This window comes from Alligator mississippiensis, chromosome 2 (genome assembly GCF_030867095.1).
Source record: "Alligator mississippiensis isolate rAllMis1 chromosome 2, rAllMis1, whole genome shotgun sequence".
In the NCBI taxonomy this organism is placed as follows: domain Eukaryota; kingdom Metazoa; phylum Chordata; order Crocodylia; family Alligatoridae; genus Alligator; species Alligator mississippiensis.
The window spans coordinates 3,728,617-3,741,192 of NC_081825.1; the positions used below are offsets into that span (position 1 = coordinate 3,728,617).

Below are 12,576 nucleotides of genomic sequence, written 5' to 3' on the forward strand. Positions count from 1 at the left end.
GAAACGATCTGAGAGATGCACTGAGGGAGTGAGACTTAGTCTGTAGCTCCAATCTGAGGGTTTTTTTAATGTTTGGATAATCTGGGTTATTCCAGTTGATGGTTGGCATCCCATGTTAAAGCTTGCTTCTGCCCTCAAATGGGGAAGCAGCTAAAATCCAGGGAACGGGCTCAATTCTCTGTTTAAAACCAGCTTTTTGTGAATATTCTCCGCTAATGGTTTAAATTCCCTCGTTTTGTCAAACCTTTTATTTCCTTTCAGAGAAACGCACACAGATGGGCCCGGGGGTATGGATGTGGCTTAGGGTGTTACGGGGCAACAGGATTGCACCTCCCAGGCCAAATGGCTCTACACACGAACAGTAGCATGTAGAAATGGGCAAGTTAGACATGACCCCTTGAAATCATAAAATCACAGAGAAGTGGGGCTGCAGAAATCACATCTAGTGCAATCAGTCCTGTCCAAACCATCCCACACAAGTCCATCATTTAACCTCTTAGTAAAACTCCTGTCAACCCTGATTCAACACAGGACCTCCCACCTCAACCTGCCCTGGGTAAAGCAGGCAGCAGGCAATGTCCTGCTGCTGTTAAAGGTGCAAACACAAATGCAGTTGTGTCGACGTAAATGGGAAATGTTGTTTTCTCTACACACACCCTATATGTTCAAGAGATCCCAGGTACAGGAAAGCAACCCCCCGTCCATATCAAACCAGCTTGGTTTCCTGGCTTTGACTGTGGCTGGTGCCAGGTAGGTCCAAGGAAAATGCAAGATACCCACAGCTGCCTGCTAGGGGTCATTTGCCTCCCATGAAGGTCCCATCTTGACTCCTTACCTGAGACTGGGTCAGGCTTGGAAGCCCTTTCCCGGGTCAGCGTCTCCCACTGAGGATCCTGGCCCCTGTCCATTCCCCGCTGCTTTTTTCCATACAGGGCAAACTGGAAATGACTTTGGAGATCGTGGCAGAGCAGGAGCATGAGGAGAGGCCCGCAGGGATGGGCCGAGACGAGCCCAACATGAACCCTAAGCTGGAAGACCCCAAGTAAGACACTGGCAAACCTAAACAGAGCACAGGGCCCCGAAGCCAGGGGCTGGGCATTCAGGTGGCTGCCCCGAAGGCTTCGGCATCATGCATGTTATACCTGCATGCACCTCCCCAGTCCCGATCATGCATGTTATACCTGCATGCACCTCCGCAGTCCCGATCATGCATGTTATACCTGCGTGCACCTCCGTAGTCCCGATCATGTATGTTATACCTGCGTGCACCTCTGCAGTCCCGATCATGCACGTTATACCTGCGTGCACCTCCGCAGTCCTGATCATGCATGTTATACCTGCGTGCACCTCCGCAGTCCCGATCATGTATGTTATACCTGCATGCACCTCTGCAGTCCCGATCATGTATGCTATACCTGCATGCACCTCCGCAGTCCCGATCATGCACGTTATACCTGCATGCACCTCCGCAGTCCCGATCATGCACGTTATACCTGCGTGCACCTCCGCAGTCCCGATCATGCACGTTATACCTGCATGCACCTCCGCAGTCCCGATCATGCACGTTATACCTGCGTGCACCTCCGCAGTCCCGATCATGCACGTTATACCTGCATGCACCTCCACAGTCCCGATCATGCACGTTATACCTGCGTGCACCTCCGCAGTCCCGATCATGCATGTTATACCTGTGTGCACCTCCACAGTCCCGATCATGTATGTTATACCTGCATGCACCTCCGCAGTCCCGATCATGTATGTTATACCTGCGTGCACCTCCGCAGTCCCGATCATGCATGTTATACCTGCGTGCACCTCTGCAGTCCCGATCATGTATGCTATACCTGCATGCACCTCCGCAGTCCCGATCATGCACGTTATACCTGCGTGCACCTCCGCAGTCCCGATCATGCATGTTATACCTGCGTGCACCTCCGCAGTCCCGATCATGCACGTTATACCTGCATGCACCTCCGCAGTCCCGATCATGCATGTTATACCTGCATGCACCTCCGCAGTCCTGATCATGCATGTTATACCTGCGTGCACCTCCACAGTCCCGATCATGTATGTTATACCTGCATGCACCTCCGCAGTCCCGACCATGCATGTTATACCTGCGTGCACCTCCGCAGTCCCGATCATGCATGTTATACCTGCGTGCACCTCCGCAGTCCCGATCATGCATGTTATAACTGCGTGCACCTCCGCAGTCCCGATCATGCATGTTATACCTGCGTGCACCTCCGCAGTCCCGATCATGCATGTTATACCTGCGTGCACCTCCGCAGTCCCGATCATGCATGTTATACCTGCGTGCACCTCCGCAGTCCCGATCATGCATGTTATACCTGCGTGCACCTCCGCAGTCCCGGGGCTTGGCCAGCCTGATCCACCCCGATGTGCTGGGGCTGGAGGCAGGGCTCAGCCTCATGGACCTGCAGGGGCTTGTCCCAGCTGTGTCCACCCCGATGGACCCGGGCTCTGATGACATGTCTAACAGGGCAGGGTTGAACATCCCTCCGGTTCCCCTGGTGCCTCCCCCCCAGAAGGGGCGAGGGGAGGCTCAGGCAGTGTGCTGTGCCCGGGGTCAGTGGGGCGGGTGCGTGCAGTCCTTCTCCGACATCCCCGGCGCGCCCGGCAGCAGCAAATTGGCTTGTACCAGAGGTCACCGCAACTCTTGATTGCAGGCGGCCGGAGACCTCCTTCCTGTGGTTCACCTCCCCCTACAAGACCATCAAGTACATCCTGTGGCGGCGGTACAAGTGGGTCTTCCTCGTCGTCTTAGTGCTCTTCATCTTGCTGCTCTTCTTCGGGATCTTCATCTACGCTTTCCCGGTACAGTCTTCTGGCAGGGAAGGGGAGGGCGGGGGGTCCCCCAGGCAGCGAGGATCACAGGCTGACCAAGGGGTAAAAAATCCCTTTCTGACCCCAATGCAGTGTTGGTCTGAGCCAAGACCCTTTGGTTTTGAACCCCAGCAGGAGCATTTGCAGAGCCCAGTCCCCATCCCCAACCAGTAATAGGGCTGCCCCAGGGATAGCATTGGTGGGAGATTCCCTGGGCCTCATTGACTGTCTCTGCTACTGACTCTCCGTGGCCCTTAGCCAAGTCACGTGTCTTTCTTTTGCCCCCATTTCCTGTATATGGAAAACGGAGTGAGGTCCCTAGGTCCCAAAAGAGGCTGTGAGAGCCTGTGGATGGTTGCCAAAGGGTTTTAAGATCCCAAAGTGGAAGATACTCCAGATCTTATGCTGCCTGGAGCAGAAACACAGCTTTTCTACAGCAGTAAATGGACGTGCATCCATGACTGGTTAAGCTGCAGGCTGGGTGGAAATCCCACCTCATGAATTAGCCCTGCCTGCCCTTGCTCTCTGTGCCATTTGCAAACCAAATCAAGAAGTTACTGGCCGTCCAGCTTGACTGGGATGATTTTCTTATCCTATTTGGGCTTCAGTGCATTGTGATACCATATTGACTCACGTACCACACGCACCTTTTCCCCCAAAAAATCAGCCCTCCAAAAATGGGGGGGTTGGTCAAAAGCAGGATGAGCTGATTTTTTGGGGGGGCTGGAATAGGACACACTGCTGCAAGATGACTGCCACACTTCTCTCTGCCACCCTCAGGGAGGGAGGGGGCAGACGGCGGTGGATGCAGGGGCGTGCACCCCGCTCTGATCCCTGCTCCACCCCAACTTTAGACATTTTTCTTCAGGCAGCACCAGAGGAGTCATTTGACTTCATGTCTCACTATCCTCTCCCTGGTTCCTGCTAATCTGTCCGCACTGCACAGGTTGAACGACCCTCCCCTTTTTAATCGTCTTGATGTTCCACTATTCAAACCATCCTTTCTTTTGCAATGGTGCTGTTAGCTACTCCTGGGAATATATCACTTGTTTTTTCACAGTCCTACGGGATTTTTATAGCTCTAGCTAAAAACCTTAACTCAGGCGTGGTCATATGAACTCAGGTGTAGAAATGACTGGCAGTGAAGTGTTGGAGGCACTGGCAAGAAGGATAGATTTTGTTTTATGAATAAGAGATGTGCATTTAACTATAATGACACAATATCTTTGGACTATTTTGACTCCTTTTTTGTGTGCCTAGTTTGTTGTGCTTTTTAAACAAAAACTTTATACTCTAGCAAATCGGTGCACGTTCTAATAGTGCTATTTGGTTTGGGTCTGATCTTAAACTGAATACTATAGTGCCAGCCCCCTAGCTATTAGTAAAACATCTAGTTTCTCCTTAACTGGAGAAAAAGATGTGCTGATGTGCCACACGGTTTGCACCCCCCTTCTCCAAGTCCTGGATCTGCCCGGGGGGGGGGCAGAGTTCACCTTTCAGGGTTAGAGCCACCGTTGCTGCAGTCAGGGTCCCCTGCGGTCAGGAGTCAGCCACGACTGCAACTATCGTTTCTTATTCATGTTGCCTTCCCCAGACAAGGCACGTGTCTTATTTGGGGCATGTGGTATGTGAGAAGATACGGTAATTCAAGCCATTCCCCCCTCCCAGACTGATAAGAAGAACAAGGTGCCTTCCTCCCCTGCAGTACTTGACAAATGCTGTGCCTTGCACAAGGGACATTCCTGTTTGACGGGTAATTTATACCTTGGAAGGCAGGAGAGGCTGCATTTGCAAGTGGTTTTGCTTTGCTGCCCACGTTCAGCGGACCAGGGAAGGGTGACAAGGGTCCTGGCACAGCTAACTTTTTTCTACTGATTTAAGACCAGGCATGCTTGATGGCTCCTGGAGCTATAGGGGCAATGGGGGATTCAGTCCAGGGAGATCCAAGATCTCAAGTCATGATGCCTGCGTGCATCTCAGCTCCCCTGTCTTTTGATCAGGGAAATCATTGTCTCCCCTGACGATCCCTTAATGAGCTGAGGAGCATTAAAATAGATAATTGAGTGTGCCACCCCATGCTGGGCAGCAGCAGCGATGCCAAATTGTGCTCATGCGCCCTGTAGTGCAACCCGTACACAGAGATTTGCCTTCAGCCCACGTGGCAGGGGCCTGTTTCCCAACCGGGGACTCTCAGTTCCATTCCTGGTGTCTTGGGGAACATTCAAGTGGCTTAGTAGCTATGACAGGCTCCTTGTATTACCACTGAGTCCAGGGAAAACAAAACCCCTTTTAAACTATAAATATCCATTTACACTCCCTGTGACTTGTGTTTTTCTCTGACTTTTTCCTAGCAAAATGTTGTTATAATTCATTTTGCTCTGGTCAGACTTAGTCATCTTTCTAAAAAAAACACAAACCCGAGGCCGTGTTACATGGAATCTGTCTGTTTTCATTTCTTTGGATGGCTTCCCCCAAATAGTTGAGGGCACTGGGCTGTATTTTCACTCTGGTATTGGGTTCCTTTGCTAAGCGTTAACCTTTTGCAACACAATGGCAAAAATAGGGGTTTTACATGCAAAGGAGTCTCCTGACCTACAGCTCTTTGGCCAGGAGCATGGCTGTATCTGAGAACATGCACTCTAAAGGACAAGCCCCTGTTAACTTTATTAATATAGGGGTCCCAGGGAACACCAGGGTGCTAGGTGCTGTACATTTACATGCTAAGAGACAGTCCCTGCTGTGAAAAATTTAGCTGTATGTTGTCAGCTTTGGGGTGAGTGGGTGTCAGGAGATGGCGTGACTGCCCATATGGGTAAATAGGGGAAGGGGGCATCAGGTAATGGGTGGGAAGTGTTGGAGGAGTCTGAATTGGAGGATGGCAGGAGAAAGCAGGTTCATGAGATCATCACCTGGGCCTACTGCCCTGGTCAACCTGTGGTAGTTACTCCTGGGGTGCCTGTACACACCACAGGTTTCAATCCTCATTAAATTAAATAGGTTTACAAAATTTAAACTTGTTGATTTTGGAGCGTCGCATGTGTGTTTACACACACTAGGTTTTCAAACAAACTAAGCCAGGTCCCTGGCTGGAGAGCGGGATGGTCCAGTGCTGCCCCCTGGCCTGGGGCCCCCCCACCCACCCCATGCCCATGTCCTGCCATGCAGCTCGGAAGCAGGGAGCCAGCAAAGCACACAAGGAAAAAAAAAGCAGAAACAATTTGCAAGCGAAAGCAATTCAAAGGGGTGAACTGCAAAAAAGTTGCAGTGCCATCTGTTGGACAAAGAGGCTCATTACACCTCTTTGAGTGCCTTTGTGTTTGCACACAACAAATCCATGGATGGGACGCTTTAATTCCCAGCGATCCAAACTAAACTACATCTGAGGAGTTTTATTTTAATGCACAAGAAAGACTTTTAAATCCCATTTGTGCAAACAGACATGCAGCTGCAGCACATGAAAGGGGAAAAAATCGTGGCATGTACATGGGCCCCTGGATACCACTTGTCCTTAAATGTTACCCACAAAGCCTTGAGTTCTCAGGAATCGTTTTGGCAGCATCTCTCATTTTGCAACTTCTTAAAGCAGAACAGAATACAGCAATCCCTTCACCTTGTGTTCCCATTGCACGGGGAGCCCTACACCCCAGGCCTTTCTAGCTGACAGCCTCCTGCTGGGTCAAAAAGTCCTGCCCCACCTCCCAAACAAAGATTAGGATCTGAGACCCAGGGAGGTGAAGGCGCCAGCTCAGCTGCAGCACTGGTGAAAAAGAGCTGGGTGATGATATGCATTGCTGATTTGGGGCTAAGTGACTTGCCTGAGGTGACACAGTGAATTTGTGGTAGAGGACTGAGCGCCCATCACTCAGCACCTCCAGGTAACTGAGTCATGAAGGCCTTTACTCATGGAGGAAAACTACTCTTCCATGGACAGGCTAATGGCATAGACATCGGCCAGCTGCCCGTGGCACAGGATGGGGCAGGAAATTAGGTTTACTCTGCACATTTGGGGACCAGAACATGGCAGGCAGCTGGCTCCCATTCCCAACAGCATGCCCAATGGAGATAGATGTAGGAGGTAGAAACTCTGTGACGTGGTCACTGTTGGGTGTGCTTGGTGGGCTGGATAAAATCTCTTCGCAGGCCAGCTCTGCCCCGATCCCTCTCCTCCTCCAGCTTCCAGCCTTTGCAGGCCAGAAAAGGCTGAATGTGGAGCTTGCAGCTCAAGCTAACCTGAGCCAGACCTCAGGAGGATTGCCGAAGTTCAAGAGAGCAGAAGCACCCTATGGACTAGCTCTGGGCAACTCTCTGCTCAGAGTATGGGGGTTTAGGTCTTCCCCCTACACTGTATAAGCCTAAGTTTATGGCTTCAGGCACCTTGAAGCCTGGCATTGTGGGATCTAGCTAGGAGGCATCAGCTCCTGCTTTGCAGCATTAGGCACGTCCGTATCTCCGTATCCACCTGCCCGAAGTCACGAAGCAAGCCTGGGATGGTGCAAAGATCTCCTCCCAGGGGCAGTGTGCAGACATGGCTTTTTTTTGGTCGTACTCGAAAAAAATCCCTTTGCACTTTCACTCCGCGTCGCTTTGTGATTGCAGAACCGCTGCCTTTTCCATGAAGGTTTCTATTTTTGCCGTGGCCCGTTTTCCTCTGGAAGCATGCGAGACGTCTCAGTTTCGCGGGCTTGCACGCGGACTTTGGTCGCTGGCAGATCGTTGGAGCCGTTTACATTTGTTGACATTTTTCAGTCCGTGATGATGAGACTGTTTCCACTGGGGGTGGAGGGGAGGGAAAATAACCGTGTCCTGGTTTGGAGCGGAAAACAGCAAGGCTTTGCCGAGTCTAGTTTGGCTAAAGCGGGAGCCGAACATCTGATACTCCAAAGGTCTGAAATGTCAGCGCTGCCTTCCACGCCGCCCTCCTTTTCAGCTTCTTGGCTGCCTGGCAAGCTGCTCAGATCCAGTCCGCATCGTTGCCATCTCTGCCATTCCCTTTGCACCTCAGGACTCGCACAGAATAGCTCCTAGGCGATTTCCTTCCCCTATCCTCTCTATTTAACCCGACAGTTGGAGGGCTTTTTGATCCGCAGGCAAAGAGCATCCCTGGATCTTGGAGGTGGAAGCTGGAGCTGGGAGAATCCCAGTGGGATATAACGAGAAGCCCGTTGTTGACAGTGAGGGTAATTAGGCGTGAGAAAAGCTTACCGTGCAACGTGGTGAATTCATCACTGCTCGGCGTCTCTGGACGGAGACTGGGCGTCTTTCGAAAAGATACGCTCTAGTTGCACGACCAGTTTCGGGGCCCGGCCCCGTGCGCTGATCGGATGCCCAGTGCGGCAAATGGGAAGGTCCTCGGTTCCCTTCGGCGGGCACGATCTTGATAGACTAGGGCAGATCTTGATAGACTAGGGATAGACTTTGCAAAGCAGGGCTCTTGTGCAAGTCTCATGCCTGCATTATTCAAGCCAAGCCAAGGGGTCACATTGACACCTTCGACCTCCTAAATCTCCTGCGGGTGGGCATCATCACTGACATCGGATGCAACAAGTAGCATCCGGGTGGTGGTGGGCACCCCACCCACGGGACAAAAACACGGCCTCCGTCCAGCCAGGATCCGCCGTGCTTTCCAGTGATTTGCAGATATTTACTCCCCTTTAAAGCCTGTTCGTTTTACCCGAGTCTCCCTCCGCTTCCCTCACTGTTCATCGCCCTTACTGCCCGCTCTCTGCGCTGATTGATTATTCCTGCTTGCCTTTCATCACTTTGTTAATAGAAATTCATAGCCGGGACAGGAAACCTGCTATCTTCCTGAATGGGACCAGTCGCAGCATAAAAATAATCATATTTTGGAGGACAGACCCTGAAAGACAAATGGCGGGTAATTAATTAGGAGGTTGTATTCCACCGGAGGCTTTTTCTAATGACTGTTGGTAAATTGCCCTCATTTTCCTTGCCTGATTTATGGCATTATTAGAAAACCCCAATTGGCAAATTGCTTTATAATCCACCACACGTTATAATTTATCACGATGCCTTTGGTCAAACTTTGCTTGGGATTTTTTTTTTTTTTTTTTGCAGAAGAGCTTGTGACTTTTGCTTTGCTTCCAAAAGTTGGTTTTTAAAGTGACGCAGCACGAGAACATCCCGTACCAATTAAAGTCCAAATGCACAGACAAAACCTCCGATTTGGCGAGGGCGCGTGTCTGTCCCTGTGCAAATCGAAGCTAGCTTAGATCTAGCTCCTTCCAAAGGATGTTAACGTGCTGCTGAACGTAACGGCACCACGTTCTCGATGAGCAGCGTCTGCTTTCAGTATCGCTGGCGCTGGGAAAGGAGGGGGCGCAGGGGGTCGCGATGCGATAGGCATTATGTTTGCCTTGAACCTTCCTCTCTCTGCGTCTCGTGCCACTTTGTGCAGATTAAATGAAATGTTATCCTCTCTGAAGGAGAGAGGGCAAGGGAGACCAAGAGGTGAATCAGGGCCTGTTTGAGGGCAGGGAGATCTCCAGGTGTCAGCAGCGCCCTGGGTATCCTTGGGAGGGAGGAGATGGGAGAAGAAGCCATGGGGTAATTCTTAGGGGTGAGCACACATCCGTGTGGCATCCGATCTGCTCACCCATGCCACCTACACCCCGTACCGCTGCTAGTTAGAGACGATTCTCTTATAGCTCGTGTTTCTTGTAGGAGACTGAGGAGCTGAGGTCCATCTCCAGTCCCACCGCTGTTTGGAAAGAGCATCCTCAGACATACAAAGATACCGCTCCCGTCTGCGGTACCTTCCCCGTCTCACGGGTTTCCCTGTCCTTTCCTTCCCCTCCAGAACTACGCTGCTATGAAACTGGTGAAGCCTTTCAGCTGAATCTGTGCCGGGGACCGGTGGGAGCGTCGAGTGCCTGCTAAGATACTGCCTGGTGCCTTGGGGGATGAGATGCCAGCCACAGCAGCCTCCTGAGAAGATGCCACGTGCTGTCTCTGATGCTATCCCATTGCCCAAATGAAGATACCGCTCCCATCTGCACAGCCCCACCTACCTTCTTCACCTCCTAAGTGGCCTGTACCCGATGCCAAAGATGGAATATTTGCTATTTCCCTTTTTGGGGGCTTTCTTGGGGTTGTTTTTTTTTCAATGCTCTGTTTTGTAAAGCTCAATTATCAATGCAAAAATGGCCCTTTTTAGGGGGAATGGCTTGCACGGACTCTAGGAGGGTGCGCTGAAAACGTAGACCTGCTGCAGCTTGTAGCAAAGGGGTAGGAGGTGTAAGCACTAGACTGCAAGCCGTGAGCCCGGGTGAAGTCTCGCTGTCTCCATCTCCTGCCTCTGGGCCGCGGGGATTGGGGAGCTTTTATTACAGAGGATTTGCACTGCTTGAGCAAAGCCCCCGCACACATCTCCCACCCCTCAGGGCAATGGGGGCTCTTTCCGCTTAGCAGAAGGCGGTGGGCTACAACCCCGAGAAGGACTGGAGCAAAACTCCCTGGGCACTAAGGAAAGCTTTGCAAGATTTGGGCTTTTTCACTCCATTTCTCTCCGTTGCACCCTTTTTCCTCTTCCTGGGTGGACACGTCCCCCTGCAACCGTTCACCTCCGCCGCGGTGTGGCTGTGGGGCTCGAGCGGATAAGGCCAGGACCGCGTCCCGCGGGCATAGGTCCTGCTCTCCCCCGGGACCTACCCTCTGCAGCCTGAGGGCAGGTCCCCACGGCCGCGGTCCAACGTGCAGCGTGACAATCAGCTCAGCTCCTCTGCCGCCGGGTCGGGACCGCGGGGCGGACGCAGGAGAGCAGGCACCCCCGGGGGAGCTCCCTGCCGCAGGGGATGGGATTGAGGCAGAGACCTGGCCCCTTTCTTTGTCTAGCCCGTCTTTGAAAGCAGGGTGGGGGCAGCCCTGTGGCAGCCGTGCCACGGATTAGCCCAAGAGGTTTCCAAGTGCCACTCTGATGCCCTTCCCCTGCCTGTTCTTCTGCTCTGCTTTCTGCTCCCTGCTCTTTCCCTGATCCACTGGTTTGCCTTCTGCTCCCTGCCCTGTGCTCCCTACCTGATCTGCTCTGCTTTCTGCTCCCTGCCCTGTGCTCCCCACTTGCCCTGCCACTCTACTTTCTGCTCCATGCCCTGTGATCCTTACCTGATCCACTGCTCTGCCTTCTGCCTGCTGCCCTGTGCTCCCTACTTGATTTTATCTGCTTTCTGCTCCCTGCCTTGTGCTAGCTGCCTGGTCTGCTGCTCTGCTTTTTGCTCCCTTCCCTGTGCTCCCTACCTGATCCGCTTTCCTTTAGCTCCCTGCCCAATCTGCTGCTCTGCTTTCTGCTCCCTGCCCTGTGCTCCCTCCCTGCTTTGCTCTGCCTTCTGCTCCCTACCTGATCTGCTCTGCTTTTTGCTCCCTGCCCAATCTGCCGCTCTGCCTTCTTCTCCCTACCTGCTCTACTGCTCTGCTTTCTGCTCCTTGCCCTATCTGCCACTATGTTGCCTATCCCTGATCTGTCCTGTGCCAGACACAGAAGCCGGTCGCAGCACTCGTGCCAGCCCTGCTTTAACAGATAGGGGACACATGCCGCAGTGCCTACTTGGCCCCAGCTCTTGCCCTTGCAAACAGCAGGTTGCATTTGCAGCGGTCAGCTCTGCCTGCTTCCCTACGTGCCGGTCAGACGGGCAGCTCCCCACCCACGTGCTCCAGGGTGTACGTGGGGGTCAGGAACAAATCGATCCCCAAATTCGCTGTGGCCAGCCAGCTGCAGTGGCTCTGTGAGCTGGACCCAGCCCGCGGGCCACGTGCTAGCACCCCTGCCCTCGCCCACTCTCCCTTACTTTAGCAAGCAAGCATCTTCCAGAATAAAGACATGAAACCTGAAGGCTAGCGTTGTTTTCCAGTGCGACTGCGCCTTCACGTGTCTTTCACGCAGGCTACACCCCGGTCCTGCTGACACGAAGATGCCCCTTTGACCCGGAGGGCAGGCGAGGTTTGCACACTCGGCCCCTGGTTGTCGTAGACCCGGACACGTGTGAGCAAGTAGCAGCGATGGGCGATTAGCGAATGCAATCGCTGCGGACGCGGTGTCCTGCTCTCATCCCGGTCCAGCTGGGCACTTAAGCCTACGCCTAACTCAAAGGCACTAAGTGCTTTGCTGGATCACAGCGAGAGGAATCCAGCCTGGACACCCCCGTTATTTATGATGTGTGTCGTGGCAGCACCCAGCCCGCCCGGCCACATCCCAGACACCAGGGAAGACACAGTCCTTGCCCTGACAAACATCCAGCTATAAAAACCAGCTGGTCTGATCGAAGATGCCTCTCTCCCTGCATCCTGTTTCCAGCCCCAGCTGCTCCGGGGACAGCCGGTGATGGAAGAAGATGCCCGTGATGGATGCGTCTTCCCCACTGCGGCGAGGAGGGTTTCGCGATGCTGCTGTTCACCTCTCCAAAGGGCCCTTTCGTGGGCATTTCAGTTCCCAAGCAGCCCCCACACTCATTTGCTTGTATGCCGGAGTCAAATTAAGCGTAGCCTTTGCCCAGGGATAGTTGAGGTCACTATGGATGACTTGCCCCTGGTCCTGGTAAGACAAATCCCCCCGCTGGGGTCAGCAGCCGAGGGCAGGTGAGTTAATCTGTCATACCTATTAGTGCAAGCCTAAATGCACCAGCCTGCATAGCTTTCCTCTCCCAAATGCTTGCACCCGTGGCGGGGCTTCCTAGCACTTGTGAGCAACCCCACCACAACCGACTCGGTTGTTCGGGAGCC

At 52.9% G+C, this 12,576-nt stretch overlaps 1 protein-coding gene across 3 annotated transcripts in view; it reads left to right on the forward strand.

Annotated features, from left to right (window-relative positions):
- Window positions 1-11,689, forward strand: part of DYSF (dysferlin) — a 200,784-nt gene extending 189,095 nt beyond the window's left edge. For all 3 annotated transcript variants that reach the window (XM_019495633.2, XM_019495634.2, XM_059721412.1), the window contains 3 exons: window positions 933-1,042; window positions 2,691-2,838; window positions 9,665-11,689. In XM_019495633.2, coding sequence (XP_019351178.2) covers window positions 933-1,042; window positions 2,691-2,838; window positions 9,665-9,703 — 297 coding nt within the window. In that variant the 3' untranslated portion in view covers window positions 9,704-11,689. The remainder of the gene's footprint in view (window positions 1-932; window positions 1,043-2,690; window positions 2,839-9,664) is intronic.
- Window positions 11,690-12,576: the final 887 nt, after the last annotated feature.